General features: G+C 40.1%; 4 protein-coding genes and 1 long non-coding RNA gene across 8 annotated transcripts in view; 3 read left to right on the top strand and 2 right to left on the bottom strand.

Annotated features, from left to right (window-relative positions):
• The window catches only part of LOC117265948 (multidrug resistance-associated protein 1-like), a 32,977-nt gene extending 29,501 nt beyond the window's left edge, over positions 1 to 3,476 (top strand). The window contains exons 28-30 of the mRNA XM_033640788.2: positions 2,019 to 2,185; positions 2,466 to 2,660; positions 2,793 to 3,476. Coding sequence (XP_033496679.2) covers positions 2,019 to 2,185; positions 2,466 to 2,660; positions 2,793 to 2,901 — 471 coding nt within the window. The 3' untranslated portion in view covers positions 2,902 to 3,476. The remainder of the gene's footprint in view (positions 1 to 2,018; positions 2,186 to 2,465; positions 2,661 to 2,792) is intronic.
• decr1 (2,4-dienoyl CoA reductase 1, mitochondrial) lies at positions 2,972 to 11,351 on the bottom strand. The gene is made up of 10 exons (XM_033640789.2): positions 11,211 to 11,351; positions 8,316 to 8,524; positions 8,068 to 8,125; positions 7,860 to 7,946; positions 7,596 to 7,743; positions 6,350 to 6,449; positions 6,166 to 6,238; positions 5,936 to 6,082; positions 3,521 to 3,583; positions 2,972 to 3,309 (listed from the first exon to the last, which is right to left on the bottom strand). The coding sequence occupies exons 1-10, from the start codon at positions 11,286 to 11,288 to the stop codon at positions 3,250 to 3,252; spliced, it is 1,023 nt and encodes a 340-aa protein (XP_033496680.2). The 5' UTR covers positions 11,289 to 11,351; the 3' UTR covers positions 2,972 to 3,249.
• A 922-nt stretch (positions 11,352 to 12,273) lies between these two features.
• On the top strand, positions 12,274 to 14,813 carry pmvk (phosphomevalonate kinase). Of its 2 annotated transcripts, none has more exons than XM_078171371.1 (5): positions 12,274 to 12,469; positions 13,293 to 13,356; positions 13,707 to 13,859; positions 14,264 to 14,429; positions 14,584 to 14,813. In XM_078171371.1, the coding sequence occupies exons 1-5, from the start codon at positions 12,375 to 12,377 to the stop codon at positions 14,736 to 14,738; spliced, it is 633 nt and encodes a 210-aa protein (XP_078027497.1). In that variant the 5' UTR covers positions 12,274 to 12,374; the 3' UTR covers positions 14,739 to 14,813. The 2 variants fall into 2 exon arrangements, with proteins under 2 accessions (XP_078027497.1, XP_033496375.1); XM_033640484.2 differs by having other exon boundaries at positions 12,281 to 12,469; positions 14,300 to 14,429.
• A 1,606-nt stretch (positions 14,814 to 16,419) lies between these two features.
• Positions 16,420 to 26,693, bottom strand: LOC117265784 (uncharacterized). Of its 2 annotated transcripts, none has more exons than XM_033640481.2 (9): positions 26,383 to 26,693; positions 22,991 to 23,140; positions 22,643 to 22,776; positions 22,412 to 22,529; positions 21,629 to 21,699; positions 20,553 to 20,628; positions 18,645 to 18,707; positions 18,497 to 18,566; positions 16,420 to 17,437 (listed from the first exon to the last, which is right to left on the bottom strand). In XM_033640481.2, the coding sequence occupies exons 2-9, from the start codon at positions 23,126 to 23,128 to the stop codon at positions 17,355 to 17,357; spliced, it is 753 nt and encodes a 250-aa protein (XP_033496372.1). In that variant the 5' UTR covers positions 23,129 to 23,140; positions 26,383 to 26,693; the 3' UTR covers positions 16,420 to 17,354. The 2 variants fall into 2 exon arrangements, with proteins under 2 accessions (XP_033496372.1, XP_033496373.1); XM_033640482.2 differs by lacking the exon at positions 20,553 to 20,628 and adding an exon at positions 19,552 to 19,627 and having other exon boundaries at positions 26,383 to 26,692.
• LOC144464467 (uncharacterized) lies at positions 18,825 to 19,386 on the top strand. Of its 2 annotated transcripts, none has more exons than XR_013492161.1 (3): positions 18,825 to 18,860; positions 18,931 to 19,229; positions 19,281 to 19,386. It is a non-coding gene; the product is annotated as an uncharacterized LOC144464467 (long non-coding RNA). The 2 variants fall into 2 exon arrangements; XR_013492160.1 differs by having other exon boundaries at positions 18,828 to 18,873; positions 18,926 to 19,229.
• Positions 26,694 to 27,494: the final 801 nt, after the last annotated feature.

Raw genomic sequence — 27,494 nt, 5'->3', positions numbered from 1 at the left:
CAGAAAAATGTCATAGTATAGTATGGCCTCCAAAATGTCATAAAAATGTCATAATATAGTATGGCGCCCAAAAGTGCATAAAAATGTCATAGTATAGTATGGCGTCCAAAAGTGCATAAAAACGTATGGCCTCCAAAATTTCAGAAAAACTTCTTATTATAGTATGGCATCCGAAAGTGCATAAAAATGTCGTAGTATAGTATGGCATCCAAAAGTGCATAAAAATGTCATGGTATGGTATGGCGTCCAAAATTTCAGAAAAACGTCTTATTATAGTATGGCCTCCAAAATTTCAGAAAAACGTCATAGTATAGTATGGCGTCCAAAATTTCATAAAAACGTCTTATTATAGTATGGCGTCCAAAATTTCAGAAAAACGTCATAGTATAGTATGGCCTCCAAAATGTCATAAAAATGTCATAGTATAGTATGGCGCCCAAAAGTGCATAAAAATGTCATAGTATAGTATGGCGTCCAAAAGTGCATGAAAACGTCATGGTATGGTATGGCGTCCAAAATTTCAGAAAAACGTCTTATTATAGTATGGCCTCCAAAATTTCAGAAAAACGTCATAGTATAGTATGGTGTCCAAAATTTCATAAAAATGTCTTATTATAGTATGGCGTCCAAAATTTCAGAAAAACGTCATAGTATAGTATGGCCTCCAAAATGTCATAAAAATGTCATAGTATAGTATGGCGCCCAAAAGTGCATAAAAATGTCATAGTATAGTATGGCGTCCAAAAGTGCATGAAAACGTCATAGTATATAGTATGGCCTCCAAAATTTCAGAAAAATGTCATAGTATAGTATGGCGTCCAAAATTTCAGAAAAACGTCATAGTATAGTATGGCCTCCAAAAGTGCATAAAAATGTCATAGTATAGTATGGCGTCCAAAAGTGCATAAAAACGTCATAGTATAGTATGGCGTCCAAAATTTCAGAAAAACGTCATAGTATAGTATGGCCTCCAAAAGTGCATAAAAACGTCATAGTATAGTATGGCGTCCAAAAGTGCATAAAAACGTCATAGTATAGTATGGCCTCCAAAATTTCATAGAAACGTCATAGTATAGTATGGCGTCCAAAAGTGCATAAAAACGTATGGCCTCCAAAATTTCATAAAAACGTCATAGTATAGTATGGCTTCCAAAAGTGCATAAAAACGTATGGCCTCCAAAATTTCATAAAAACGTCATAGTATAGTATGGCGTCCAAAAGTGCATAAAAACGTCATAGTATAGTATGGCCTCCAAAATTTCATAAAAACGTCATAGTATAGTATGGCGTCCAAAAGTGCATAAAATCGTCATAGTATAGTATGGCTTCCAAAATTTCATAAAAACGTCATAGTATAGTATGGTCTCCAACATTTCATAAAAACGTTATAGTATAGTATGGCCTCCAAAATTTCATAAAAACGTCATAGTATAGTATGGCCTCTAAAATTTCATAAAAACGTCATAGTATAGTATGGCCTCTAAAATTTCATAAAAACGTCATAGTATAGTATGGCTTCCAAAAGTGCATAAAAACATCATAGTATAGTATGGCCTCTAAAATTTCATAAAAACGTCATAGTGTAGTATGGCCTCTAAAATTTCATAAAAACATCATAGTATAGTATGGCCTCTAAAATTTCATAGAAACGTCATAGTATAGTATGGCCTCTAAAATTTCATAAAAACATCTTAGTATAGTATGGCCTCTAAAATTTCATAAAAACGTCATAGTATAGTATGGCCTCCAAAATTTCATAAAAACGTCATATGGCTTCCAAAAGTGCATAAAAACGTCTTAGTATGGTCTCCAAAATTTCATAAAAACGTCATAGTATAGTATGGCCTCTAAAATTTCATAGAAACATCATAGTATAGTATGGCGTCCAAAATTACATAAAAACGTTTTATTATAGTATGGCCTGTAAAATTTTATAAAAATGTCATAGTATAGTATGGCGTCCAAAAATGCATAAAAATGTCATAATGTTCATGGTGACCTCTGGTCTTCAACTTCAGGACCCTGTGCTGTTTTCTGGTTCTCTGAGGATGAACCTTGACCCCTTTAATAACTGTTCAGAGGAGGATCTGTGGAAAGCTCTGGAACTGGCTCATCTCAGCAACTTTGTGTCTGCATTGCCACAAAAACTGGACTATCAGTGCTGTGAAGGAGGAGAGAACCTCAGGTAGGTCCACCTAAAACTAGTCTGGATGTGGTTTACCATGAAGCCAGCTGGACAGTCAGGCTTTCTTTGTGTTAGCTGGCTCAACAAAACCTAAACTCAAGTCAGAGATGTGCTTAATTTTTTACACATGAATGACAACTTATTTCACCTGCAGATTGTTGTGTTCACAGACATCTTCACAATAACAGTGACACATTTGTGCAGTTAGTTTTATCATTTTATTTATTTACATTGGTGACAGCAGCAGATTTGTTGTCAAGTGCGACGTCTTTGTCTTCAGTCTGGGTCAGAGGCAGCTGCTGTGTTTGGCCAGAGCTCTCCTGAGGAAGACCAGGATCTTGGTTTTGGATGAGGCAACAGCAGCTGTGGACCTCAAGACAGACCAGCTGATCCAGTCCACCATTCGTACTCAGTTTGATGATTGTACAGTCCTAACCATCGCACACCGCCTCAACACCATCATGGACTACACTAGGTACACTAGGTTGATTATAGGTCATTGTTTTAGAGTGAGACAGGGAAGTTGTTTATTATTGACAACAATAACTGGATACGTCACAGTACTTAATTAAATTTTATTGACTCATGGTCCTGTCTCTTTCCTCAGGGTGATTGTGATGGAGCGAGGCTCCATTGTAGAGATGGACTCCCCCTCTCAGCTCCTCCGCCTGCAGGGTCACTTCTATCAGATGTGTCTTGAAGCTGGTTTGGTCTAACATACGTTTATTGTTTATTTATAAACAAACTGTTTGATGCTGGAGTGACGTACAAATCTCTCAGACACACTTTAAACAACAGTAACAATGTTTTATTATCCAGCTGTCAGAAACATGAATTTGTGTTTACACTGAGCATGTGCAGTTAGTCATGTGACTGCTTCACTAGCTACAAGCTAACAGGCTAACAGTGTTTTCTGAAAGTAAGGCTCAATCAGTTAGTAAAACATCAAAACTCGTGGCAAATATTCATCTGATTCTATCGTCATGATGACATCAGCAGGTGGGCGGGTCCACCTGATCCCTGATTTGATTAGTTTTTGTGATCTGATGAAAGTGTTTGTGTTTTTAGGATCCTTTAGTGCTTCTGATCATCACCTCCATCATCTTCCACTGATCTGGGGTCACCTGAGACACAAACACATTATTATTTTCATCTCTAACACTTTAAATGTAAATCATGACCATGTCAGAAATAAAGTCTGAATCATCATCAACATATATCCTTCATATATCTGTGTGTTCTTTGATCTAAATATTCCAAACTACTAAGTGAAATAAAGGAGTGGACACATGTTGGTTTGTATGACTGAGTTATTAATTATTATTGTTCACTCACCCTGCGCAGCTCGTTGAACTCTCCGGCCATTGACACGTATTCTCCTCCATCAAACCGAATCACCTGGAAACAAACAAGGTTATAAAACTTAAACATTTAACATTGGTCAAAACTCTAGCATGGCATCCAGAACTGCCTAAAAATGTCATCGTATAGTATGGCGTCCAATATCTCAGAAAAACATCATAGTATGTAATAGGCCGTCCAAAACGGCATAAAAACGTCACATATAAACCAATCTTCATGATGGCAAAATCTATGAAAATAAATGCAGATCAAAAAATCAATACAGTTCGTTTTTAATGTCTAAATAACTTTTGTTGACAAAAGTGCATAAAAACGTCATAGTATAGTATGGCGTCCAAAAGTGCATAAAAACGTCATTATGGTATGGCGTCCAAAGTGCATAAAAAGGTCATAGTATAGTATGGCGTCCAAAAGTGCATAAAAATATCATAGTATGGTATGGCGTCCAAAAGTGCATAAAAATATCATAGTATAGTATGGCGTCCAAAAGTGCATAAAAATATCATAGTATGGTATGGCGTCCAAAAGTGCATAAAAATATCATAGTATGGTATGGCGTCCAAAAGTGCATAAAAATATCATAGTATAGTATGGCGTCCAAAGTGCATAAAAACATCATAGTATAGTATGGCGTCCAAAAGTGCATAAAAATATCATAGTATAGTATGGCGTCCAAAAGTGCATAAAAAGGTCATAGTATAGTATGGCGTCCAAAGTGCATAAAAACATCATAGTATAGTATGGCGTCCAAAAGTGCATAAAAAGGTCATAGTATAGTATGGCAAACAAAACTGTGTAAAACCTCTGATCTAATATCAGTCTCAACTCTGGGGCCTGTATCACGAAGCAGGATTAATGTCTTGGCGAGGTAACTTCAGGGTTAACCCTGGGTTTTCGGTCTCACGAAGCCGGTTCAGTTCTTATCGGGGTAGATCACCATGGTAACTTACTCTGAACGGCTATCCTGCTCCGGAGCAGGGTAAGTTCAGGGTTGAATCTGATCCTATAAAAAGCACCACCCACTGGCCAATCAGCTGTTCGGAAAAAAATGACTCCGCTGACAGAAATGCAGCCCAGTCATGACGGGAAGTTTAATTCATTTGATTGATTTTGATTTGAAAGTTTATTTTGAACATTAAAAAAGAAAAGAAAGCAACAACAACAGAAAAGTTTGTTCAAAAAGGAGTGGAAAGAAGTCGAACTTTCATCGCACCCCTTCATAAGAAAGAAACTGATAGGCTAATTTGCGAACACTTAACAGCACCATTAATTAGTGCCAACATTTTGTTTTGTTGGAGGAAATGATCCCTGTTAAAGATAATGGGCCTAATTGACAGCTTTGCTGCTGGAAGTGTGGAAAGTAGCCTATCATGTCTACACTTCATGGTGTTTGAGGGATTTTCCTTTTTGTTTTTTAAAGAGGGAGACTAGGTATATTTTTGCGCAGCTGTTAATTTCTAACACAGCTCAATATCAGGATGATTTTATTCAGACTATCAGTTTGGTGTTGATATGATTTAATTGTGGCGTCAGCTTTAAGCTTTATTGTAGCATATATAACGTTATGACAAAGAAGACCAATTTATCAGACGCAATGATGTTAGACGATAATTGTAATACACGCAATTCATCTGCGCAGCATTGATTTCATGGGATTCAAGGGTGTGATCAGTGTCAGATGTACAGGTACAGGTACTGTAGCCACTTGAACCAGTGATGAGTAATTTAACCTACACATCATTTTATTTGCTACCTTGTTTTGTCTTGATTTTTCCCTCTCTCCTCCTCTATTTCTTCTTTCCTGACCCGTTTTTCTTTTTTTCTTCTCTATTATTTGATTTCATTGATGTTTTGACGGGAATTTCTTTAGTGGCTTCTAACCTCTCTGGCACTTTTCTTTTTTTAATCTTGTAAATTTTATACTGTCTGTTTTTAACATTATGTGAAAATAAACTAATCTAAACTAAAGCTAAATATTATTCATCCCGTTATGCGTTGCCACGCATGTTTCCTTCTCCTGCAGCTGCCACGGTGTTGGCCTTTTCTGTAAAGTTGCTTTTCTCCTCCTCATATTTTAGTAGAATTAATCTCTGATCCTCACGAGAAATACCTTTTTTCCCTCACATACAGCGCTCTGTGAGGACGCTCAGTGACGCTCAGTGACGCTGCGCTTCTCTCATGATTGTGATTGGTCTGCTGCGTGCGCGTTCACGGCTCTTGATAAAGCAACTCTGGGTTGAGTTACAGAGTTGATATCCAGCGTCGTGATACCGATTATCCTGATTGCCATTGTTAGGGTTAGTCAACCCAGGATAGGTCTGGGTAACCCAGGAAAGGTTGATCTCGCTTCCCTGGTCTAAACTCTGATCCAGGATCAGTCAGACTCACAGCTCCAGACATCCAGGTAGCGTAGTCACTGCTCATGTACGCTGCCAGGTTTGCGATCTCTGCTGGTGTTCCGAGTCGACCTGTTGGGATCCGACTGATCATCGTCTTTTCGAAGGCTCCGGTCGGGTCTAGACGGCTGAACGCCCCCTAAACACAACAAACCACAGGTAAACAACAACAGACAACTGTAGATAAACAAACTTCATCAGCTGTGGTCAAATGGGCAGTACCTTCGTTCTGATTGGTCCAGGCTGGATTATGTTGAACCTGTGGCCATAGCGCCCCCACTCTGCCGCCAGGGACCTGACACACACAACATTAGTGTTACCGTGGCAACAATCATAATGACGTCATGATAAAGCAGTGTGTGTGACTTCAGCTGTGTTGAGCTGAAAGGTTAAATGCCACACTGACTTGTAGAGCGCCTCGACTCCAGCCTTCGCCGACGCACTCGGAACCACGAAACCTGAACCAGACTCAGCGTAGATGGTGGTGATGGCGAGGAAGGACGCACCTGAACAACAACAATAAATACAAACAGTAAACAATGTACAATCAACATAAACAATAAAATCACAATAACAACACAAACAACAAATAATAACAAAATCAGACTTTAAATTACTTCTGATCTTTCATAGACCTCTGACCTTTCTCACTCTGGATCAGTCTCTTAGTGACCTCTGACCTTTCTCACTCTGGATCAGTCTCTTAGTGACCTCTGACCTTTCTGACTCTAGATCAGCCTCAGTGACCTCTGACCTTTCTGACTCTGGATCAGTCTCTTAGTGACCTCTGACCTTTCTGACTCTAGATCAGCCTCAGTGACCTCTGACCTTTCTGACTCTGGATCAGTCTCTTAGTGACCTCTGACCTTTCTGACTCTAGATCAGCCTCAGTGACCTCTGACCTTTCTGACTCTGGATCAGTCTCTTAGTGACCTCTGACCTTTCTGGCTCTGGATCAGTCTCTTAGTGACCTCTGACCTTTCTGACCCTGGCTCAGTCTCTTAGTGACCTCTGACCTCTCCACTCTGGATCAGCCTCAGTGACCTCTGACCTTTCTGACTCTGGATCAGTCTCTTAGTGACCTCTGACCTTTCTGTCCCTGGATCAGTCTCTTAGTGACCTCTGACCTTTCTGACCCTGGCTCAGTCTCTTAGTGACCTCTGACCTTTCTCACTCTGGATCAGTCTCTTAGTGACCTCTGACCTTTCTGACTCTAGATCAGCCTCAGTGACCTCTGACCTTTCTGACTCTGGATCAGTCTCTTAGTGACCTCTGACCTTTCTGACTCTAGATCAGCCTCAGTGACCTCTGACCTTTCTGACTCTGGATCAGTCTCTTAGTGACCTCTGACCTTTCTGGCTCTGGATCAGTCTCTTAGTGACCTCTGACCTTTCTGACCCTGGCTCAGTCTCTTAGTGACCTCTGACCTCTCCACTCTGGATCAGCCTCAGTGACCTCTGACCTTTCTGACTCTGGATCAGTCTCTTAGTGACCTCTGACCTTTCTGTCCCTGGATCAGTCTCTTAGTGACCTCTGACCTTTCTGACCCTGGCTCAGTCTCTTAGTGACCTCTGACCTTTCTCACTCTGGATCAGTCTCTTAGTGACCTCTGACCTTTCTGACCCTGGCTCAGTCTCTCAGTGACCCCTGACCTTTCTGACTCTGGATCAGCCTCTTGCCCAGCTCCAGGGTAACGAAGGCCGTCCCATTCAGGACGATGTCGGTGATGCTCTTCCAGCCATTTGGCGACAAACGTTCTGACGGACAGACGAAGTTTCCTGCTGCGTTGTTGATGATCACCTGGACCAATCAAGACACACGAGCACTGTCGTCATCAGTAGGTCAGGGTGAGGGTTGGGGAACACATCATGTCAGTGATGGTCCTAACAAACGTGTGTGTGTGTGTGTGCTCTTACATCAGGAAGTCCTGTCAGAGTTTCTGTCTGGTCGACACAGTGAGAGACAGCCTTTGGATCTTTGACATCACACTGAACCGCATGGACCTGAGACAGAGACAGAGGGGGGACCAGCTCAGACCAGGAGCCTCAGTGATTATATAAAACTGTACATACATAAATTAAAATGCTGTTTTCTAATGTGCGCTGGTTGGTTCTGGTTTGTCACCTTGTTTCCAGTCTGGCTGCTGATCTCCTCGGCTGTTTGCTGCAGGACGTCCAACTTCCTGAACAAATAACACAAACACAACCTCAGATTCATGAATCATATTTTAAACTATTTTATAAAGTTTATTAAAAGCTCAAAAGTCCAATTTTATCTGATGTTTTCTAGAATTACAAACGTCATCGGTCCATCACATGTACACACACACTGATATATATATTAACAGTCAGCAGTGGAGGATGACCTCTGACCTGCTGGCGATGACACACTGAGCTCCCAGCTGTGACAGGGTGGTGGTCATGGCTCGGCCTAGTCCCGTCCCCCCTCCTGTGATGAACGCCACTTTGTTTTTCAAGCTTCCAGCCGGCAGCATGGCGCCTTCAACCGGCGGGAAGAAGCTTGACTGAGGAGGAGCAGAACCGGACTGCTGAGGAAGAACCGCCGAGCTGTGGAACCATGACTGAAAGAACACAGTGTTTGTGAGAGAACAGAAGATACGTGCGTGTGTGTGTAGAAGTTATTTGTATTTACTGTGTAATTTAATTTTTTTATTGCACTTGGACTAAAAATGAGAATCGAGAACTGGTTCCACTTCAGACCCAGTTATAAATTGTCCGGTCCATCAGAATCGTATCCCTCCAAGCTAAACACTTCCTTTTATTTAACGTCTGCATGTTTTTCTGTCAAACGTGCATTACATAACGATGATGCCAAAAACAAAAAACAAACTAAATCAGATCAGAAGTTCAGCCATTTTAGGGAGGCAGCATATAATGATCTCCCAGGACAACTGCACACACTATAACTTATTAATGACATACTAATTTATGACTTTTTTAAAAAACAAAAAAAAATGACATACTATACTGTGACTTAAAATATCTTTTATGACATACTATGACGTTTTCAAATGTTTTGACGTACTATGCAGTGACTTTTTAAAAATATTTTTTATGATTACTATACCATGACTTTTTTTAATTATGACATACTATACTATGACTTATAGTATTATATTTTTTATTTATTTTTTATTTATATTTTTCATGGCATGCTATTACTTTTTAAAATATTTTGACATACTAACTATACAATGACTTTTTTTAAAATGGCATACTATATTATGACTTTTTAAAGTATTTTTTATGTCATACTACACTATGACTTTTTAAAGTACTTTCATGACACACTATACTATTTTTTTTTTAATTTATCACATACTACACTATAACTTTTTATTTTTTATGACATACTATACAATGACTTTTTTGAAATAATAAAAAAATTCTAAATATAACTTTTTATTTTTTTATGTACACTATGACTATTTTTTTAAATTATCACGTACTGTACTAAGACTTTTTGTAAATTATGACATACTATGAATTTTTAAAAAAAATTATGAGCTACTATACTATGACTTTTTAAAGTATTTTTCATGACATACTACACTATATTTTTTTTAATTTATCACATACTACACTATAAAATTTTTATTTTTAATGCCATACTATACAATGACTTTTGAAATAATAAAAATTCTAAATCTAACTTTTTATTTTTTTATGTCATACTACACTATGAACTTTTTATTTTTAATGACATACTATACAATTACTTTTGAAATAAATTATTTTAAATTTCTAAATATAATTTTATTTTTTTATGTCATACTACACTATGACTTTTTATTTTTTATGACATACTATATGATGACTTTTTAAATAAATTAATCTTTTTTAATTTCTAACTATAACTTTATTTTTTATGTCATACTACACTATGACTTTTTAAAGTATTTTTCATGACATACTATACTATATTTTTTTAATTTATCACATACTACACTATAACTTTTTATTTTTTATGACATACTATACAATGACTTTTTTGAAATAATAAAAAAAATTCTAAATATAACTTTTTATTTTTTTATGTCATACTACACTATGACTATTTTTTTAAATTATCACGTACTATACTAAGACTTTTTGTAAATTATGACATACTATGAATTTTTTTTAAAAAATTATGAGATACTACACTGACTTTTTAAAGTATTTTTCATGACATACTACACTATATTTTTTTTAATTTATCACATACTACACTATAAACTTTTTATTTTTAATGACGTACTATACAATGACTTTTGAAATAAATTATTTTAAATTTCTAAATATAACTTTATTTTTTTATGTCATACTACACTATGACTTTTTATTTTTTATGACATACTATACGATGACTTTTTTAAATAAATTAATCTTTTTTAATTTCTAAATATAACCTTATTTTTTTGTCATACTACACTATGACTTTTTTAAAATTATGACATACTATGACTTTTTTTTTTTTAAAGAGATACTACACTATGACTTTTTAAAGTATCTTTTATGACACACTATACGACCACTTCTTTATTTCTTTTTATTAGAAGAGGAACAACTGAGAATTAAACATTTAAGTTCTGTCTTTCAACAAATATTACTTATAATAATACAAATATCACTTATGCATGTTAATGTACAGTATCTAATTATCTAAGTTTGTACGGTACAAAGATCGTTGCTGTTGTTCAGCATTGTTGACTTTTTATTGTGTATTTGTTTTGGGGGATGTGAAGCTGTTGGATTATCTGCTCATCAGCACCTGGGGCTGTATTCACAAACATGCACATGGGAGAAATTCTCCCAGTCACAAAGTCTTTTCTGACAGAAATCCATTCATGACTTTGTTCTTGTTCTTGACCAATAGATCCCTCTCTGAGAGAAAACCCTCAAGGAATATTTCTCCAAACTACCACTTAGTAAATTATTGAAGCTGATTGTGATGGAGAGGCTCATGCTGATGTTACAGCCCCACCTGATGTTCAGATCACTGAACAGCTGCAGCTGCAGCCAGAACCAGGCTCCGCTTTACCTTCGTGATATTCTACATTTTTCATCAACAGATTTTTAAACACAAAAACAAGTGATACACGAGAAGAGAAAATATTTCACTGCACTGTCAAAGACACTGACAGATGATTACTGAATGTTTGTTGTTTTGCAGCTTCCCTCTGACGTCACAGTTTGCCGTTTTAAAAACTTTGATTTGTCTTACATATATAAATCTAAATACTAAATACAAAAAAGTTTTCTCACCCTGTGAGCTGCAGTCCTCACTGATCTGAGAAGTTCTCCGCTCCTCCAAAACACAGCTGCCGCCATGTTGTTCAACATCTGATGACCCTTTACCCGGATTATACCAACACGGAGACACAGGGGGGAGAGAGTGGAAAAAATGGACTTTTCTTCATGCTTTTCTTATGACATCAAATCAAGAACACCTGTGCTTGGTCATGAAAGTGCTCATGGGAAATGCAGTTCACAGCTGTAGTTTTTGAAATGTAAGCATTTTTTGCCTTTAATGGACAGGACAGTTAAGTGTGAAGGGGGGGGGGGGGGGGGGGGGATGACATGCAGCAAAGGGCCACAGTCTGGACTCGAACCCGGGCCGCTGCGGCAACAGCCTTGTAAATGGGGCACCTGCTCTACCACTAATCAGAATAAATAAATAATAGTAGCTACAATCTGTTTATAATCATTTAAATAATAATAAAACATTTATAATATGGACAATAAACTTTGTGGGGGTTTAAGATGAGTTACAATGACTGCTGACAAAATAGATTATGTCTTTATGTGCCGTAAACATTCAGCCCAAGTTTTTTTTAGGATCACATAATGTATAAAAATTCCTTTTTTTTTTTTTAATGTATAAAAATATCTATATCACGAGTTTTATATGTCATAATCGGCATATTTCTACATAATAATAATAATAATTATTATTATTATTATTATTAGTAGTAGTAGTAGTAGTAGTAGTAGTATGCGAAACAATTTAACTAATTTAAATATCATTTCCATGTCAGAATCGGACGTTATGTCCACATTGACTCCCCCCTCTGTAAGCTGCAGTGGTTCAGTCCACAATGTGACGATGATCACATGTTACCGTAATGTCTCCAACATGTTGCGCCTTCAGAAAAACACTCCAGTATTTTTCTGATTCCTCCCCACAAACAAACTTCACGCGTCTCCTGATCGATATCTGATCAGTTTAATATCGATCAGTGATGTGGATGAACCATGTTGTGTTTTTATAATCATGAAGACAGTGGTTTTATTTTGAAGTGCTTCCTGTTTGCTCGGACAGTTACGGTACCGGTCCAGTGTGGTCCGACAGTCTGAACACGGAGATGATGGTAAGAGGCAGCGGCGGATCGATCAGCAACAGATATCGATAGGTGTTATTGATGACAGATGGAGGATCGAGTCTCTGAACCCAAACTGGTTCTGGTCTTCAGCGGGAAGCGGAAGTCCGGAAAGGATTATGTGACGGACCTGATCCACAACCGGTAAAACTGTCCGGGTGGTTTGTTTCTGCCTGTTAGTGATCAGTATTGATCCTGATCATTAATCAATGATTACTGTCAGTGGTTTGTTGCTCTGTGAGTCTCTGATCAGTTATCGATTCAAACTTTATTGATTATTTATTTCTGTAAATCTGTTTTTGTTTGTGACGAAACTGGAGCTCTGACCTGAGATCAGAAAACTGCAGTAACTCTGTTTCATTGCAGTACTTTGTAATAGATTACTTCAGTACTTTGTCAGATTACTGCAGTACTTTATGTCCAATTACTGAGGTATTTTCTGTAAGATTATTGAATACTCTTGTATCTTCTGTAATTTTGTTACAGTACTTTTTCTTCAGATTACTGCAATACTTTGTCAGATTACTGCAGTACTTCCTGTGAAATTGCTGCAATACTTTATGTCCGATTACTGACATATTTTCTGTCAGACTATTGCAGTACTCTCTGTCAAATTATTGTAGTACTTTCTATAGATTACTGCAGTATTTCTCGTTTGATCAAGCCTGCCATGTTGATGCAGTACTTTCTGTTAGATTACTGCAGTACTTTCTGTCATATTGTTGTGGTACTGTCAGATTACTTCGCTGAGTTTAATGCAGTACATTCTGGGAAATTACTTCAGTACTTTGTCAGATTATTTTAGTGCGTTCTGTGAGAATACTGCAGTACTTTATGTGAGATTACTGTAGTAATTTATGTCTGACTTTCTTTCAGATTAGCCTACTGTTCCTCAGCTCACCTGTTTCTTCTTCTGTAGTTTTTATTATTGCACCTGTATGAAGTTTACACGTTTCTTCTTCTGTAGTTTAGGCCCTGATGTTTGCTGCATCCTGCGTCTGTCTGGACCTCTCAAACAGCAGTACGCTCAGGTGAGACACCTGCTGACACACACACACACACACACACACACACAAACAACACATCACTCGGTTACTGCTGAGTCATGTTAGGTCTGGTGGTTCTGCTGTGTCATGTTAGTTCTGTTGGTTCTGCTTAGTCATGTCAGGTCTGTTGGTTCTGCTGTGTCATGTTAGTTCTGTTGGTTCTGCTTAGTCATGTTAGGTCTGTTGGTTCTGATGTGTCATGTTAGTTCTATTGGTTCTGCTGAGTCATGTTAGTTCTATTGGTTCTGCTGAGTCATGTTAGTTCTGTTGGTTCTGCTTAGTCATGTTAGTTCTATTGGTTCTGCTGAGTCATGTTAATTCTGCTGGTTTCACAGGAGCACGGCCTGGACCTGGACCAGCTGCTGGGTCCTGGTCTTTATAAGGAGCAGTATCGGGCTGATATGATTCGTTGGGGAGAAGCTCGGCGACGCGAGGACCCCGGATTCTTCTGTCGCCTAGCAACCAGAGGAGCACGACAACCTGTCTGGGTATGTTACCGTCCTTCCCTGAGGTCACCGCCTCTTCTTCTTTAATGTTTCTCTGTGTATTTGAAGCTGTTTATGAGACCAGCAGCTCGTACTGATGGGGCCAGACTGTGGCATCAGACCAGTTTACCTCACCTTCTGTGGTGACATCATTGTTTATAGTTTAAACTGTTGAGCTAATGTTTATTATCACAAAGATTAACCTTGGAAAGCTGTCAGTAAGAAAACAACACATTAGACATAACTTAAATCTAATGTTAAAGGACCAGTGTTTAAGATTTGGGGGATTTGGAGACATCTAGTGGTGAAGACTGCACATTACAACCAGCTGAAACTTCTCCTGGTTAGAAGTCCTTCAGTGTTCAGGTGGTTTTTACTGTGAGCTGAAATATCTACTGATTGGTCAGGTGGTGAGTGATGCTCTCTGCTCTCTGATTGGTCAGGTGGTGAGTGATGCGCGGCGGCTGTCAGACCTGCAGTGGTTCTGGTCGGAGTTTCCTCGACAGACTCAAAGTGTCAGAGTTCAATGTTCAGAGAAAACACGCCAACAGAGGGGGTGGAGCTTCTCCCCAGGTAAGATTACCTGTCTGTCTCTCTGCCTGTGTGTCTTTCAGGCAGCTACAGTAACATTACATCATGTTTAACAAACGTGATTAAAGGCAACGAGAGAAACGGGGAAACATATTTTAAACGTAACAGTTTGCTCATTTACCTGTGTGTCTCTCAGGTGTGGATGATGCAGAGTCAGAGTGCGGGTTGGACAGTGGGGTTAAATTTGATTGGGTGATCACTAATGACGCAGACGCCCCCTCGTTAGAAGAGCAGCTGCAGCCAATCCTGAAGCTAGCCAAGGAAGTATCCTCATCATCTTCATCGCACTGAGCAAAAGTTTTATTGATAACTGATGAATGTCACTGTTTTCTCCTTGATGATCAATAAAGTTTTTCTAAGTCTGCAGCTCCGCCACTCTCAGGTTGTTTACATCATTACTTGAAGCAAAGGCTGATGGGAGATTCTCACCTGTGAAGAGATCTTTTCAGGAAGTAAATAACCCAAAGACATTCAGTTTACTGTCAGAGTAGAGAAACCAGAAAGTATTCACATGTAAGAAGCTGCAAATCTTTTTTTTCTAACTGAAGCCATTAATCAATTATCAAATCCGTCTCTGATTAATTTAACAATGGATTAACAGAACTGACAATCAGACACCTGATTAATCACTGCAGCTCTAGAATGAGATAAAATATTTAACTGAGTTAACAACAATAAATGGTATAAATAATGTAATAAATATAAAAAAAAAACACATAAAAACTTTAATTTAACGCCCAGTCCTTTTCACTAGCCTGGTGTAGCTGCACATTTTGACAGAAAAAAAAAGGCCTGTCTCAATTAGAGGCCTGGTCTGGTTGCCAGGCAGTTCATTTTTTAATAGTTCTTCAGATGTATAAAGTCTGGTTAGTGACCACCTTACATTATGTGTCCATTCCTCGTTTACCCTTTAAGTTGTTCATTTTCCTTTAGTGTGTAAGGATCCTCTAAACAAAATAATCAAAAGGCTTTTTCATTAAAATTAATCCAAGTTGTGAGGATGTTTTAACAGGATAAAGTGGTGTAAAGTGCCGTCTGCTGGCGCTAGATCAAATGAATGATTCATAATTGATATATTATCTGAAGCCTAATGTTTATACAAGTAATATTCATACTGGTTTAAATAAATCGTAGAGCTATCGTATAATGAATCGTATTTCCCATCTTTGCTGAGCAAGTTTTGTGTGAAAGGAATTAAAGGCCTGTCCCATCTATAGGCCTGTTGACCATAGTGATATTAGCAAATAACAGCCCGAGCTACTAATTAAGTTTTACAGTACATTTGTAATCATGAGCAATTTTTCTAATCTGTCTTTTTTTGTGTTTGTTTTTTCAGTGGACTTTTGAATTTAACTTCGTGATCATATTTGAATAATATCTTTCTTAAACATTTTGTTTCACCAACATCTGCAGAAACCACTTACAGTCACGAAGTACATTTACTGCAATTACAATTAAGTATTTCTATTTTATGATACATACTTGTACATTTTACTGCAGTTACTTTTTAAATTTTTGAAAAAATAAAATAAATGTTTTGGTATGAATTAAATAAACTTGTATCCTCCTGAGACCCTGTGTCCTCATATGAGGAAATCACATTTTGAGTTTATCTGACCTTATACTTCATTCAATTTAACTTAGACCTGTTGTCTTCATTCATACACTTTTTTGTGCTGTCTGGTGGTAGTAGCCTGATCACACTTTATGGTTGACACTTGTTTATTTTTAATGTTTGTACTTTGATCAACAAATTTGACCAATTTTAGCAACAGTAACAAGCTGAGACACTGTTAGTTAGGAAGTACTCTTTTGAGGACATTGGGACTTATTGTTAAATGTTTAGTTTTCTATACTTACCGGGTCCTACTGATCCCAAATAGCCAGGAGAATTTAAAAATGCATACCAAACAAAAACTCGGGTCTCAGGCAGATATGTCTGATAATGAATAAAAAACCACAGTGAGTCAGCTTGGACCTAAATACCAGTAACGGTGCTTTTATTTTATAAAATCCTGTCTCATGATTAATTACAATGAGCTGTGACATCAGCACAGTGATGACATCATCACCAGCTTCAGGGTAAAAACATTTCTAAACTTTATTTATTTGTGTCATCAGGGAAAAGGTCGACTGTGTCTGTGATTGGCCCCTGGACTACCATGCACAGTAGTGGAATGCCTCTTTGTGATTGGCTACTTCATAACACGCCCCCAGGAACCAAACTAAAGATCATTGGCTGACAGGATGTCTGCTCTATAAATCAATCAATTAATCATTAACAAAGTAACAACAAACCATTAAGACAAACACTTCGTTAGTCGTTCATTAGTTCTTTACGAGGGAATGGCTGTAAGTCACTGTTAAACTCCCTTATAGCTCCTTGTCTGGCCTCCTGCACATAATACTGAGGAGGGGGAGGTGGGGGGAGTTGGCACTGTCAGTGAGTGAGGAGGGGGGGAGGCAGACCTCCAGACATGAGGAGTAAAGTAAAGCAACACTCCAAATAAGACTTTAAAAATCAGAGAAGGAATGTGTGAAAACAGGAATCATTAAGAAGAGGACATGGGGAGGGGGGGGGGGGGGGGTTCACTGACTCCTATCTCACATCCACCAGGAGAGGAGGTGCAGAAGAGGGAGAGGAGGTCAAAGAAGGAGAGGGAATGTTTCCTGATGTCAACCAAGCAGCCAGCAGGGGGAGGAGAGGGGGGGAGGTAAGGAGGGGGAGGAATGTTTAACCTCCCAAACGTCCACCAGGAGGAGAGCAGAAGGGAGGTGAGATGAGTGAGAGTGGGAGGAGAGGAGGAGGAGTCATAGGAATGATTTGGCCACAGAGTCCCTGACGTCCACTTGTCAGGCAGCAGAGGGGGGTGGGAGGAGCAGTGGGGGAGAGGCAGAGGGGGAGGTTCAGCAGGAGTTGAGCTCGTCCATGGTCTGAGTCAGAGTCGCCTGGAGCTCCATGTTGGCATTTTTGGCCGAAGTCAAAGCCTCTGAAACAAAAAGATCAATTGACAATTACTTCGGGACATTTTAATGATTACTTTGTAATTCGTTCTTTAATATTTAATAATCATCATTAGGCCTGTGGGTCCATCACTTGCACAGACAGGTGCACTGTGAGCCGGGCAGCAGGCAAAATAAAAGGCGAGGAACTGGGCATGTGCACCCCTGACATCACAGAGTGGCTTCAGAGATGTCAAACGTCCTCTGACTGAGGAGTAACCGCTCCTAAATACAGTTCGGCTCACCTCCACAAATAGGGCCAATTCTGGAACCAAACTCCTGCAGAGGGGCTTAACTCTCACTTCCAGAGATGTCCGGGGTGATAGGTGATCTGCTGGAGTAGGAATACTCCTGAGCCCCCAGCTGAACGCCGCTGTGTTGGAGTTCTCCCCGGGGATTGAGATGATCATCTCTACACAAGTGCAAGTCGCTGGGGGGAAGTCTCTGGCTGTTTGTTTGTGCCTATGCATCACACAGCAATTCAGAGTGCCTGGCCCTCTTGGGGTCTCTGGGTGGTATCCTGAAGGGGATACTGTCTGAGGACTCTAGTTCTACTGTTTCGACTTCAACGCTACTGTGGGCAACAACACAGATACCTGGAGGGGGTTGACAGGGGAGAAACAACCCACCTGATCTGAACTCAAGTGGTGTTTTGTTATTGGACTTCTGTGCTAGTCATGGATTGGCCATAACGAACACCATGTTGGAGCATAGGGTGGTTCATAAGTGTACTTGGTACCAGAACACCCCAGGCCAAAGACTGATGATTGACTGTGTTTGTATCATCAGATCTGCGTCCATGTGTCTTGGACACTTGAAGAGAGGAGCAAAGCTGTCAACTGATCACCACCTGGTAGTGAGTTGGATCAGATGGCAGGGAAGGGGGCTTCCATTATGGAGGCGGCTGCTTGGAGTTTGTGGTCAAAAGGTTGTTGATACAAACTGAGGCCTCAAAAAAACAGCAGGCACATCCAAAAAATGATAAATACTGGGTGCCCCCACTGCTTATTATTATTAAATACTGATAGAAGAACAAACTCTCTCACCTTCCAGACAATCGATGGTTTTCTCCAGTTTGGCAACTGAACGCTCCGCAGTGTCAGCTCTGGACTCAGCCTGCAACAAGTAATTAACAGGTAAAAACAGGAGGTCGACAGGTAATAAATGAATACAAACAAGGAGTCAGTGTCTCACCTCCGTGAGTTTCCTGGTCAGGTTCTTGATCTCCTCTTCGTACTTGTCTTCCTTCTGAGAGTACTGAGAGCAAGACAGAGACAGACAATCAGAGAACCAGGTGGACTAACACACAGACATCAGCTTATTAGGTATAAAGACACCTTGAAGTCAAATCATGAAAGAGGCTTTAATTTCTCTTCTGCAAACAGGTGAGTGTAACAGGTCAGCTAACAGGTGATTGTTACAGGTCAGCTAACAGCTAACAGCTAACAGGTGAGTGTAACAGGTGATTGTTACAGGTCAGCTAACAGGTGATTGTTACAGGTCAGCTAACAGGTGAGTGTAACAGGTCAGCTAACAGCTAACAGGTGATTGTTACAGGTCAGCTAACAGGTGAGTGTAACAGGTCAGCTAACAGCTAACAGGTGATTGTTACAGGTCAGCTAACAGCTAACAGGTGAGTGTAACAGGTCAGCTAATGGGTGAGTGTAACAGGTCATTTAACAGGTGATTGTTTCGGGTCAGCTAAAAACTAACAGGTGAGTGTAACAGGTCAGCTAACAACTAACAGGTCAGCTAACAACTAAAAGGTGAGTGTAACAGGTCAGCTAACAACTAACAGATCAGCTAACAACTAACAGGTGAGTGTAACAGGTCTGTTTATTAGGAACAGGCTGGCTGCTCTTAATACAGGTAAACTCAATTTTTAAATGTGATGACAATATAAGTAATGAAACACCTTTGACAGCATTGGCTGACCTCTAACCTTACTGCAGTGATGTATAAAGCGTAGAGCTGAGTGTGTTGGTACACTGTGACATCACTGCTGGGTCTGACCACACCCATCAGTGATGCTGGGTGGTGAAATATTGAACCAAAAACACCAGTTAAACACTCGTGTTCAAACTGGACCTCCTCCTCCTACCTTCTCAGCCTGGGCCGCCAGAGACTTTGAACTAGTGCAGAGAGTTTTCATCTCCTCCTCCAACATTCGACTCTTGCTGCAGGTCAAAGGTCAAATCAGACGATAGATTGTGTCAAACAGATGAGCTGTGTTATTTGATGTCTGGGACTGTTTGAGAGAGCTGGTTTAGTGTTAACTACAGGTTAACTTAAACTCAGTTACTATGGTTACTTAAACGCTTCTAAGGCCAACTTTAATGTACTTTGGTGTCTAGACAGGTGTTGTGTGTAGATAGTTTGTTGTTGGACAGGTGTTGTGTGTAGATTGTCGAGGGACAGGTGTTGTGTGTAGTTTGTCGAGGGACAGGTGTTGTGTGTAGACTGTTGTTGGACAGGTGTTGTGTGTAGTTTGTCGAGGGACAGGTGTTGTGTGTAGATTGTCGAGGGACAGGTGTTGTGTGTAGTTTGTCGAGGGACAGGTGTTGTGTGTAGTTTGTCGAGGGACAGGTGTTGTGTGTAGATCGTCGAGGGACAGGTGTTGTGTGTAGATCGTCGAGGGACAGGTGTTGTGTGTAGTTTGTCGAGGGACAGGTGTGTGTAGATTGTCGAGGGACAGGTGTTGTGTGTAGTTTGTCGTTGGACAGGTGTTGTGTGTAGTTTGTCGTTGGACAGGTGTGGTGTGTAGTTTGTTGTTGGACAGGTGTGGTGTGTAGTTTGTTGTGGGACAGGTGTGGTGTGTAGTTTGTTTTTGGACAGGTGTGGTGCGTAGTTTGTTGTGGGACAGGTGTTGTGTGTAGTTTGTTTTTGAACAGGTGTGGTGTGTAGTTTGTTTTTGAACAGGTGTGGTGTGTAGTTTGGTGCCTGTGGCAGGTTAAAGTCATGCAGCGAGCAGCAGCAGGAGGAGGAGCTGAAGCAGCAGCTTAAGGTCAGAGGTCATAGGATGCGGCAGGAGGTCAGGAGAAGGAGCTTCTCCTGTTTAAAGGACAGCAGGTGAGTGGGGGGGGGTCAGGTGACCCTCAGTACCTGGTCCTCAGATGCCTGCAGACTCTTCAATGATTGGTCGTGAACCCTCAACTGCTCCTCCAACCTCCGAACCTTACTATTAGACATACAGATGGCCAGACAGACAGAAAGACAGGCAGCAGGACATGCAGCAGCAGCATCAACATGTTTCCATGGAAACAGACAGGAAGAGAGAGATGGATGGATGCAGTAAAATTAGAGCACTGTTACTGGAGCAGTATGACATCATTATGAGGTCATCAGTCGGATTATTGGTGATATCACATGCACATTCTGCTGAGGAACATCAGCTGTTACTACACCACTGACTCTGACCCTTATTACAAGTTATAAAAACTCATAACTAGGATATAATAACCGCTCACACTCACACCTGACTTTGTGGTGAAGATATTTATATAATATCAGACCTCTGTGGTAATAACGAACGTCAGACTGTGATTGGTCTCATCTACCTGTCTCTCTGTGTCTACCTGTCTGTCTGTTAGCAGTATCAGAGCAGCAGCAGCTTCATGCTGTAAGCAGCTGTTAGACATGCACCTGTGTATAAAATAATCATAATGACAATGCACTTTATTGTTTTTATTGTCTTATTTACACATATGTATCAGAATGATTGGTTGCCCCAGCGCAGCACCCTCAGCACAGACCTTTTTCACAGCAGACATTTCGACTTGTCATAGAAGGGAAAGCACAGATGAAACCAATAACATTAACAGTGACGCAGGTCCATTTAGTGTCCCAGTTAACTTTTCCAGTCAGCGAGCATGCACGATATCAGGGGCTCCACTAAGTGATACGCAGCCACCATTAGTGTTATTAAATACGCCTGTGCATTTCCTACTATGATGTGTCAAGATGTCCGTTGTGGAAAAGGTCTATTTGGGGGTTTGGTGCCTGACACTTCTCAAGCTACCAGTCCACACACAGTACCTGATCCTGCCAGCACTTGAAGCAGCAGCCCTCAGTTTCCCCAAGCAAGGTCCCTCAGGATTGAGCTACTGTTTTACAGTAAGTGTGTGTGTGTGTGTGTGTGTGTGTGTGTGTGTGTGTGTGTGTGTCTGTGTGTGATAGACCTTTCTCCCTGCTCGGCTCTGTCTTCAGCTCGGTCCAGGTCTCCTTCCACCATCACCAGTTTCCGAGCGATCTGTCAAACACACAACATGATGTCATAGATCTCTTTGACATGTGAGGTTTATACAGGTGATCTGTATTCATGTTCTCTTAAAGAGACAGTACACATCAAATCAGCGTCAGGGTTTGACTGTTGTCCCTTTGATATTCAATTAACATTTATAACAACAAACAGCATGTAAAATCAGAGACAAAGGAAGTCGGCACAACATGAAGCAGCTGGACAGAAGTTAAAAAAACTAAAAGAAGTAAAACGTCAAGAGTATGACATGTTTGTATTCGCTACAACATCTCTCTGAAGCCCCTTTACGCTGCCTGTTCTGCTGTATATATAAATTAATGGCTGCAAAGTGGTGAGACAGCGTTGTCTTGCATTGAAGCCGGCAGCGCGGCACTTTGTCCTCGTTATATATGTCTTGTACATGAAACATCTGTGATGTCGCTGCGTTTTTTTAACACATCTGTCGCCTGCATCCAGGCGCTGTCCCAGTGTCACGCAATAGACTACAGGTACCAAGAAGAGCAGCAGCGCACTATGATCCACCTCACACACAAACAAGCAAACAATCATGTAGTTCTGTCTCTCACACATGCAGCACAGTGCTGTACTGCACATATGCTACTGCACTAATTTCATAGACTAATTAACAGACAGATTTAACAGACAGAGGAGCAGCTCTGTGTCTCTAGTATAATATATAACATTACAGGTGTTGTAAATGTACCTCTTCATATTTGCGGTCGGCCTCCTCAGCAATCTCTTTGGCTTCTCTCAGTTGACTCTCCAGCTGCTCTATCTTCTCTTCATCCTTCAGAGCTCTGTTCTCTTTCACCTTCATACCTCTGACAAGGAGACAGGCAGGGAGGAAGAGATTCATCAGTCTGTCTGGCCTCGCTTGAGAAATAAAGTCTGAAACCTGTAGGTGAGTTTGAGATGTGTCTCAGGTGTGTCAGACCTCTCGCTCTCATCTGCAACCTTTTCCACCTCATCCAGTTTAAACAGGGTTTTGGTCAGTCTCTCCTGAACTTGATCCAGGTTATCTTCAACAACCTGCAGACGCCGACTGAGGGACGTCACCTCCGCTTCCGCCTACAAGACACACAGCAGGGAGAAGACAACTCATAGTCGGGTTCACCTCTCTACTGCAGTACACTGTAGTACAGCTTGCATACCACTTCTACTACAGAGTACCACAGAGCAGGCAGTCTCGTCACCTGCAACATACCTCACATTCCTCTTTCAACACATACAAGTGTTCAAAGCATCTGATACAACCTGACAGACCCCAGGTGTGTGTGTGTACCTCCTCTCTGCCCTTCTTCTCCTTCTCCACCTCCTTCTGCAGTCTTTCAGCTCGATCCTCTGCCTCCTCCGCCTGCTCCTGCAGCACTTTGATCTTCTTCTTCACCGCATCGATGCTGTTCAATCCCCCGCTCGTCATCTTCTTCTTCTACTGCAGGAGGAGCGTTAGCCATCAGTATTTACATGCAGTGAATGTGTCTAACAGATCTACATGTTCCTCCTTCACCATGAACACATACTGTACAGTATGAGGATAAGAAAGCGGCTTTTGAACATTACAATAGAAAAGATGTTCTGGCAGACACCTAGCTTGGAAACTACAGTTTGGTTGCTTTCCAGTTGTGCTGGTCCGGTCCGGTGTACGAGCTTAAACCAGTTTGATTTAATGCAAACCAGCTGAACCAGCATTTTTCATTACAACACATTCAGGCAAATTAAAAAGTAGCTTATATCAGCAACCCAGTTTTCCAGTAGAGGTGGGAGAGCGGCGCAAGCTGTTTGTTTACTTAAAGGTTCATGTGTGTTTTGAGGTGACGAGAGAGACATAGAAGAGTTAAACCCTGATCACAGAGAAAGCATTTTCTAATTGTAATTGATTTTAATGAGAATGAAGTCGTTTGCTCCCTGTTTTTGCGTTGCGACGCACCTCATGTTTCTGCACTCTATGCACCTGCCGTTTTTGCCAGAGCGCTCTGAAACCCGTTGTCCAATTGGATGATTTGAGAGGCGGGCCTTCTGTGGTGGTCACGAAAACAAGTTTACAGTTGGTAAACAATGGAGGAGAAACTGGTGGTAGTGGTTGCTGGATACCCAGAGCTATACAGCCCGATGATAGACAGCAGGTTGTCAAACTGCCCCTGAGTCATCCTAAAATACATCTGGAAACGTCCATCATGGAGGAGAAGCTCCAGGACCAACTGGTGGTACTCCCCGTGATCCAGCCTCTTTTTTAGGGTCTCATGTACCCACACGGCTCTCTGTTTATCTGCTGACAGCCTCTCACCCTCAACCAGAGCTACAGACAGTACCCTCTGCCTCAACATTTTAGGAATGAGATACTTATTATTGTGAGAAAAAACAGCAAGCTGGTGGCATTCAATTTTATTCTATTTTTTTTATGAACACATTACTTCTAATAATAATTCTGCATTTCAACTCCACTGTGGCACTTTCAAAGCAAGCAAAAGGAATAAATAGAAACAGCATCTGACAAAAGTTCAGCTAAAAACAGCACATATGTTGCTGTGCTAGTTTTCTTAAGATACTGTCATGTCTCCTCTTGTCAACCCAAACATCACATGAACTTTCTAGTAAACAAACGCAGCGTGTGCAGCTCTGCCCCTCCCACCTCTACTGAAATTTAATCTCCTTCATGTTGCCATGCTCAGGTCACCCACCACCTGTCAGACACTGAGGCTCTGTTAATCTGTTTATAAACATAACATAATGTTCATCAAGTTGTCATATTGCTTATTACTAACACAATGCAACTTGAATGACGTCATCAGCACAGGTTGCTGATGGAGGCGACTTTTAAATTTGCCATACATTCCATAATGACCAATTCCTGTTCAGCCTGTTTATATAAAATCAAACCGGTATTAGCTTGTGCACCAGCCCGAACCAGCATAACAGGAAATCAAGCCAACTCTACTGAGTATTGTGGTAACATATATTGCAATTTATTACCTTTTTTCAACTGCAAATTATGTCAGCATCTGATATTTATCTAATAAAATAAAGTTTCCAGAAAATAAAGAGCACATTGTAATTCTGTAAAATGTCTATTTATGACCAAAGTATTTATCAGGCCGACATTAAAATGGCTAAAATATAAATGTGTTGCACTGCATGTTGGTTTAAGTGGTGCTCCTAATATTTTCAGTGGGGAGCAGCACTGCTACAAGTGGAGCAGTTAGTCTGGAGCCCTGAATTAGGTCACTGATTTTATTGTTGCATGAACTTATTGTTTGTATTTAAACCACACCTGAGAACAAGATAAAGCTTTTACAGTTTAAATATGGACAGACTTTAGTTTCACATTCACAAAACTGATTATAAAGACTAAACAAGAGATTTTAGTTTCAGTTTGACTCTGCTGTATTTAGTATTTAAACAAATTAAAACCAGCAACTGATTAAAATGTTATTTTATAAACACAACTGCACCTTTAACTGCATATCTAATTATCTTGAAAAACCTATATCCTGTCTAGGGCTGTAAAAAAGAATTTCCTAAATAATTTCTGAGGTTTTTTTTTAGGTAAATAAAAGAAAGTATATCAGAAGCTGAAATAAGTCAAATTTGGTCATTTTTGTTTGACAAATGTCTTGAACTATTAACTGACAAACTCAAATAGCTGCAGATTAATAGTGTAGTACTGTCAGTCTACTGCTGATTATTTGACTCACTGTTTCAGATAAGATCAAATCAGTTACATCACCAGCTGTCCCACTAAACCTGAAAAACCTGAAGGAGATGAGAATGGTCTTGTTGGGTGTCAGTCAACAACGCTGTTCACTGATTCTTAAAAATGTTTACATCAACATGTTCACAGGTGTTGGAACGTTTATACTGTCACAGAATAATTGCTTGTGTCTGAACTAAAGTGACTGAACTAAATAGAATAATTGAAACAAAGTTTATTATAGTAACACTGTCTCCTGTGTGTTAATAAAACAGCTGTCATATACAGTATTTACAGCACCTGTATGTTGTATATGTCTGTTCTATGTTGATCTGTCTGGTAACACACTGAATATAATATATTTATTGTATATTATATTAAGCCACTGATGAATCAATGTCTGACACAAAGTTTCCAGTTGAGCACTGCAGTCCAACTCCAACAGGTTTCCAACAAACAAACAGTGAAATCCAGAACCATGAGTAGCTATTGCAGCAGCGTGGTGTGTGTGTGTGCGTGCGTGTAAGTATGTGTGTATGTGTGTGGGTGGTTGGTCAAAAAATGTTGACCTTCTGGGTGGAACCCCTAACATGACAAAGATTAATTCCTATTTAATTACAGATCCGAGCGCTTACGTGCACCTACAATCTTATATTTATTGCATATTATCATTATTATACATTAAAATAATATTATGCTTATTGCACATTCTAATGTATATTTAATATTATATTGTACATTTGTTGTATGTCACGTCACAGTTACTTAAAATACCATTATATATTTAAGGCATGTTGTATGATATATTTGCTGTATATTTTACATGTATAATTTGTCAGTGTGACGTGTTGTTGTTCTGTAATTAGCACGTTAGCTCCTAATGCTAACAGGGGACCACCGCCCTGTTAGCCTGTTAGCATGCTAGCGCCCAGTGTTCGGAGAGCCGACAGAAAGCAGGTGATGTGTACCTGAGCGATTCCTCTCACCTGTCTGAGTCCTCTGGAGAAAAGACACCTGCTGCTGGAGTCCGACTTCACCTGACACCGTCACTTCCCTGTTAGCAGGCAGGTGAACTAGCCGTTAGCGGGCTAACTGGGCGAGTTACCGAAGAAAGTTTCACAAACAGCGGACACACTGCGGCTCGTTGTCGGTCTGAACTGGGTTTGTGGCTCAGAGTTAGGTGGTCCTGCTGTCAGGTTCACGTCCCGCTGGTTCTGGTCCTGAATCTGGTTCTGGTTTCAGCCGCTTCCTCATCCAGCCAACTCCCGACTGAGGAGAACTCCACCTTCTTCCGGGTTAAATTCCCTCCACAGGAAGTGACGCGACAACGAGGATCTTTTCAAATTTAAAGTGATTTAAAACATAACTAACAGGAATAAATCTCTTTTTTCCCCCAAGTGGTTGTTAAGAAATATCTTTAACGTTTTGTCATATTTTGACAAACACGACTGTATATTATCCTTTGAGCTTTTATAACCATATTCACTTGAGTGCAGCACAAAGACATGATATTTAATGTTCAAACTAGTATCCTTTATTGCTTTTTGTAAATATACACTCATTCTGAATTTGATGCCTGCAATATGTCCCAAAAAGTTTGGACAGGGGCAACAAAAGATTGGGAAATTTGTGTACTGCTCAAAAAACACTTGTTTGAAACGCCCCACAGTTAAACAGGTTAACTGGTAACAGGACTGTATCATGACTGGGTATGAAAGGGCATCCTCGAGAGCCTCAGTCATTCACAAGCAAGGATGGCGCAAGGTTCACCACATTGTGAAAAACTGTGTGGGGCAAACAGTCTAACAGTTTAATAGCATTTCTCAATGCAGTTGCAAAGAATTTAGAATTTCACCATCTACAATCGTAATATAAAAAAGATTCAGTGTTATGGGGCAAAGCTAAAAACCAGTATTAATTGCCCATGACCTTTGACCCCTCAGATGGCAGGGCGTTAAAACCAACATGACTGCATAAAGGATATTTCTACATGGGCTCAGGAGCACTCTGGAAAACCACTGTCTGTGAACACATCGCTGCATCTACAAATGACAGTTCAGACTCTACCATGCAAAGTGAACGCCAGATATCAACAACA

This window comes from Epinephelus lanceolatus, chromosome 10 (assembly GCF_041903045.1).
Source record: "Epinephelus lanceolatus isolate andai-2023 chromosome 10, ASM4190304v1, whole genome shotgun sequence".
Lineage (NCBI taxonomy): Eukaryota > Metazoa > Chordata > Actinopteri > Perciformes > Serranidae > Epinephelus > Epinephelus lanceolatus.
The sequence above is the reverse complement of the archived record's forward strand: the minus strand, read 5'-3'. Positions and strand labels throughout refer to the sequence as shown.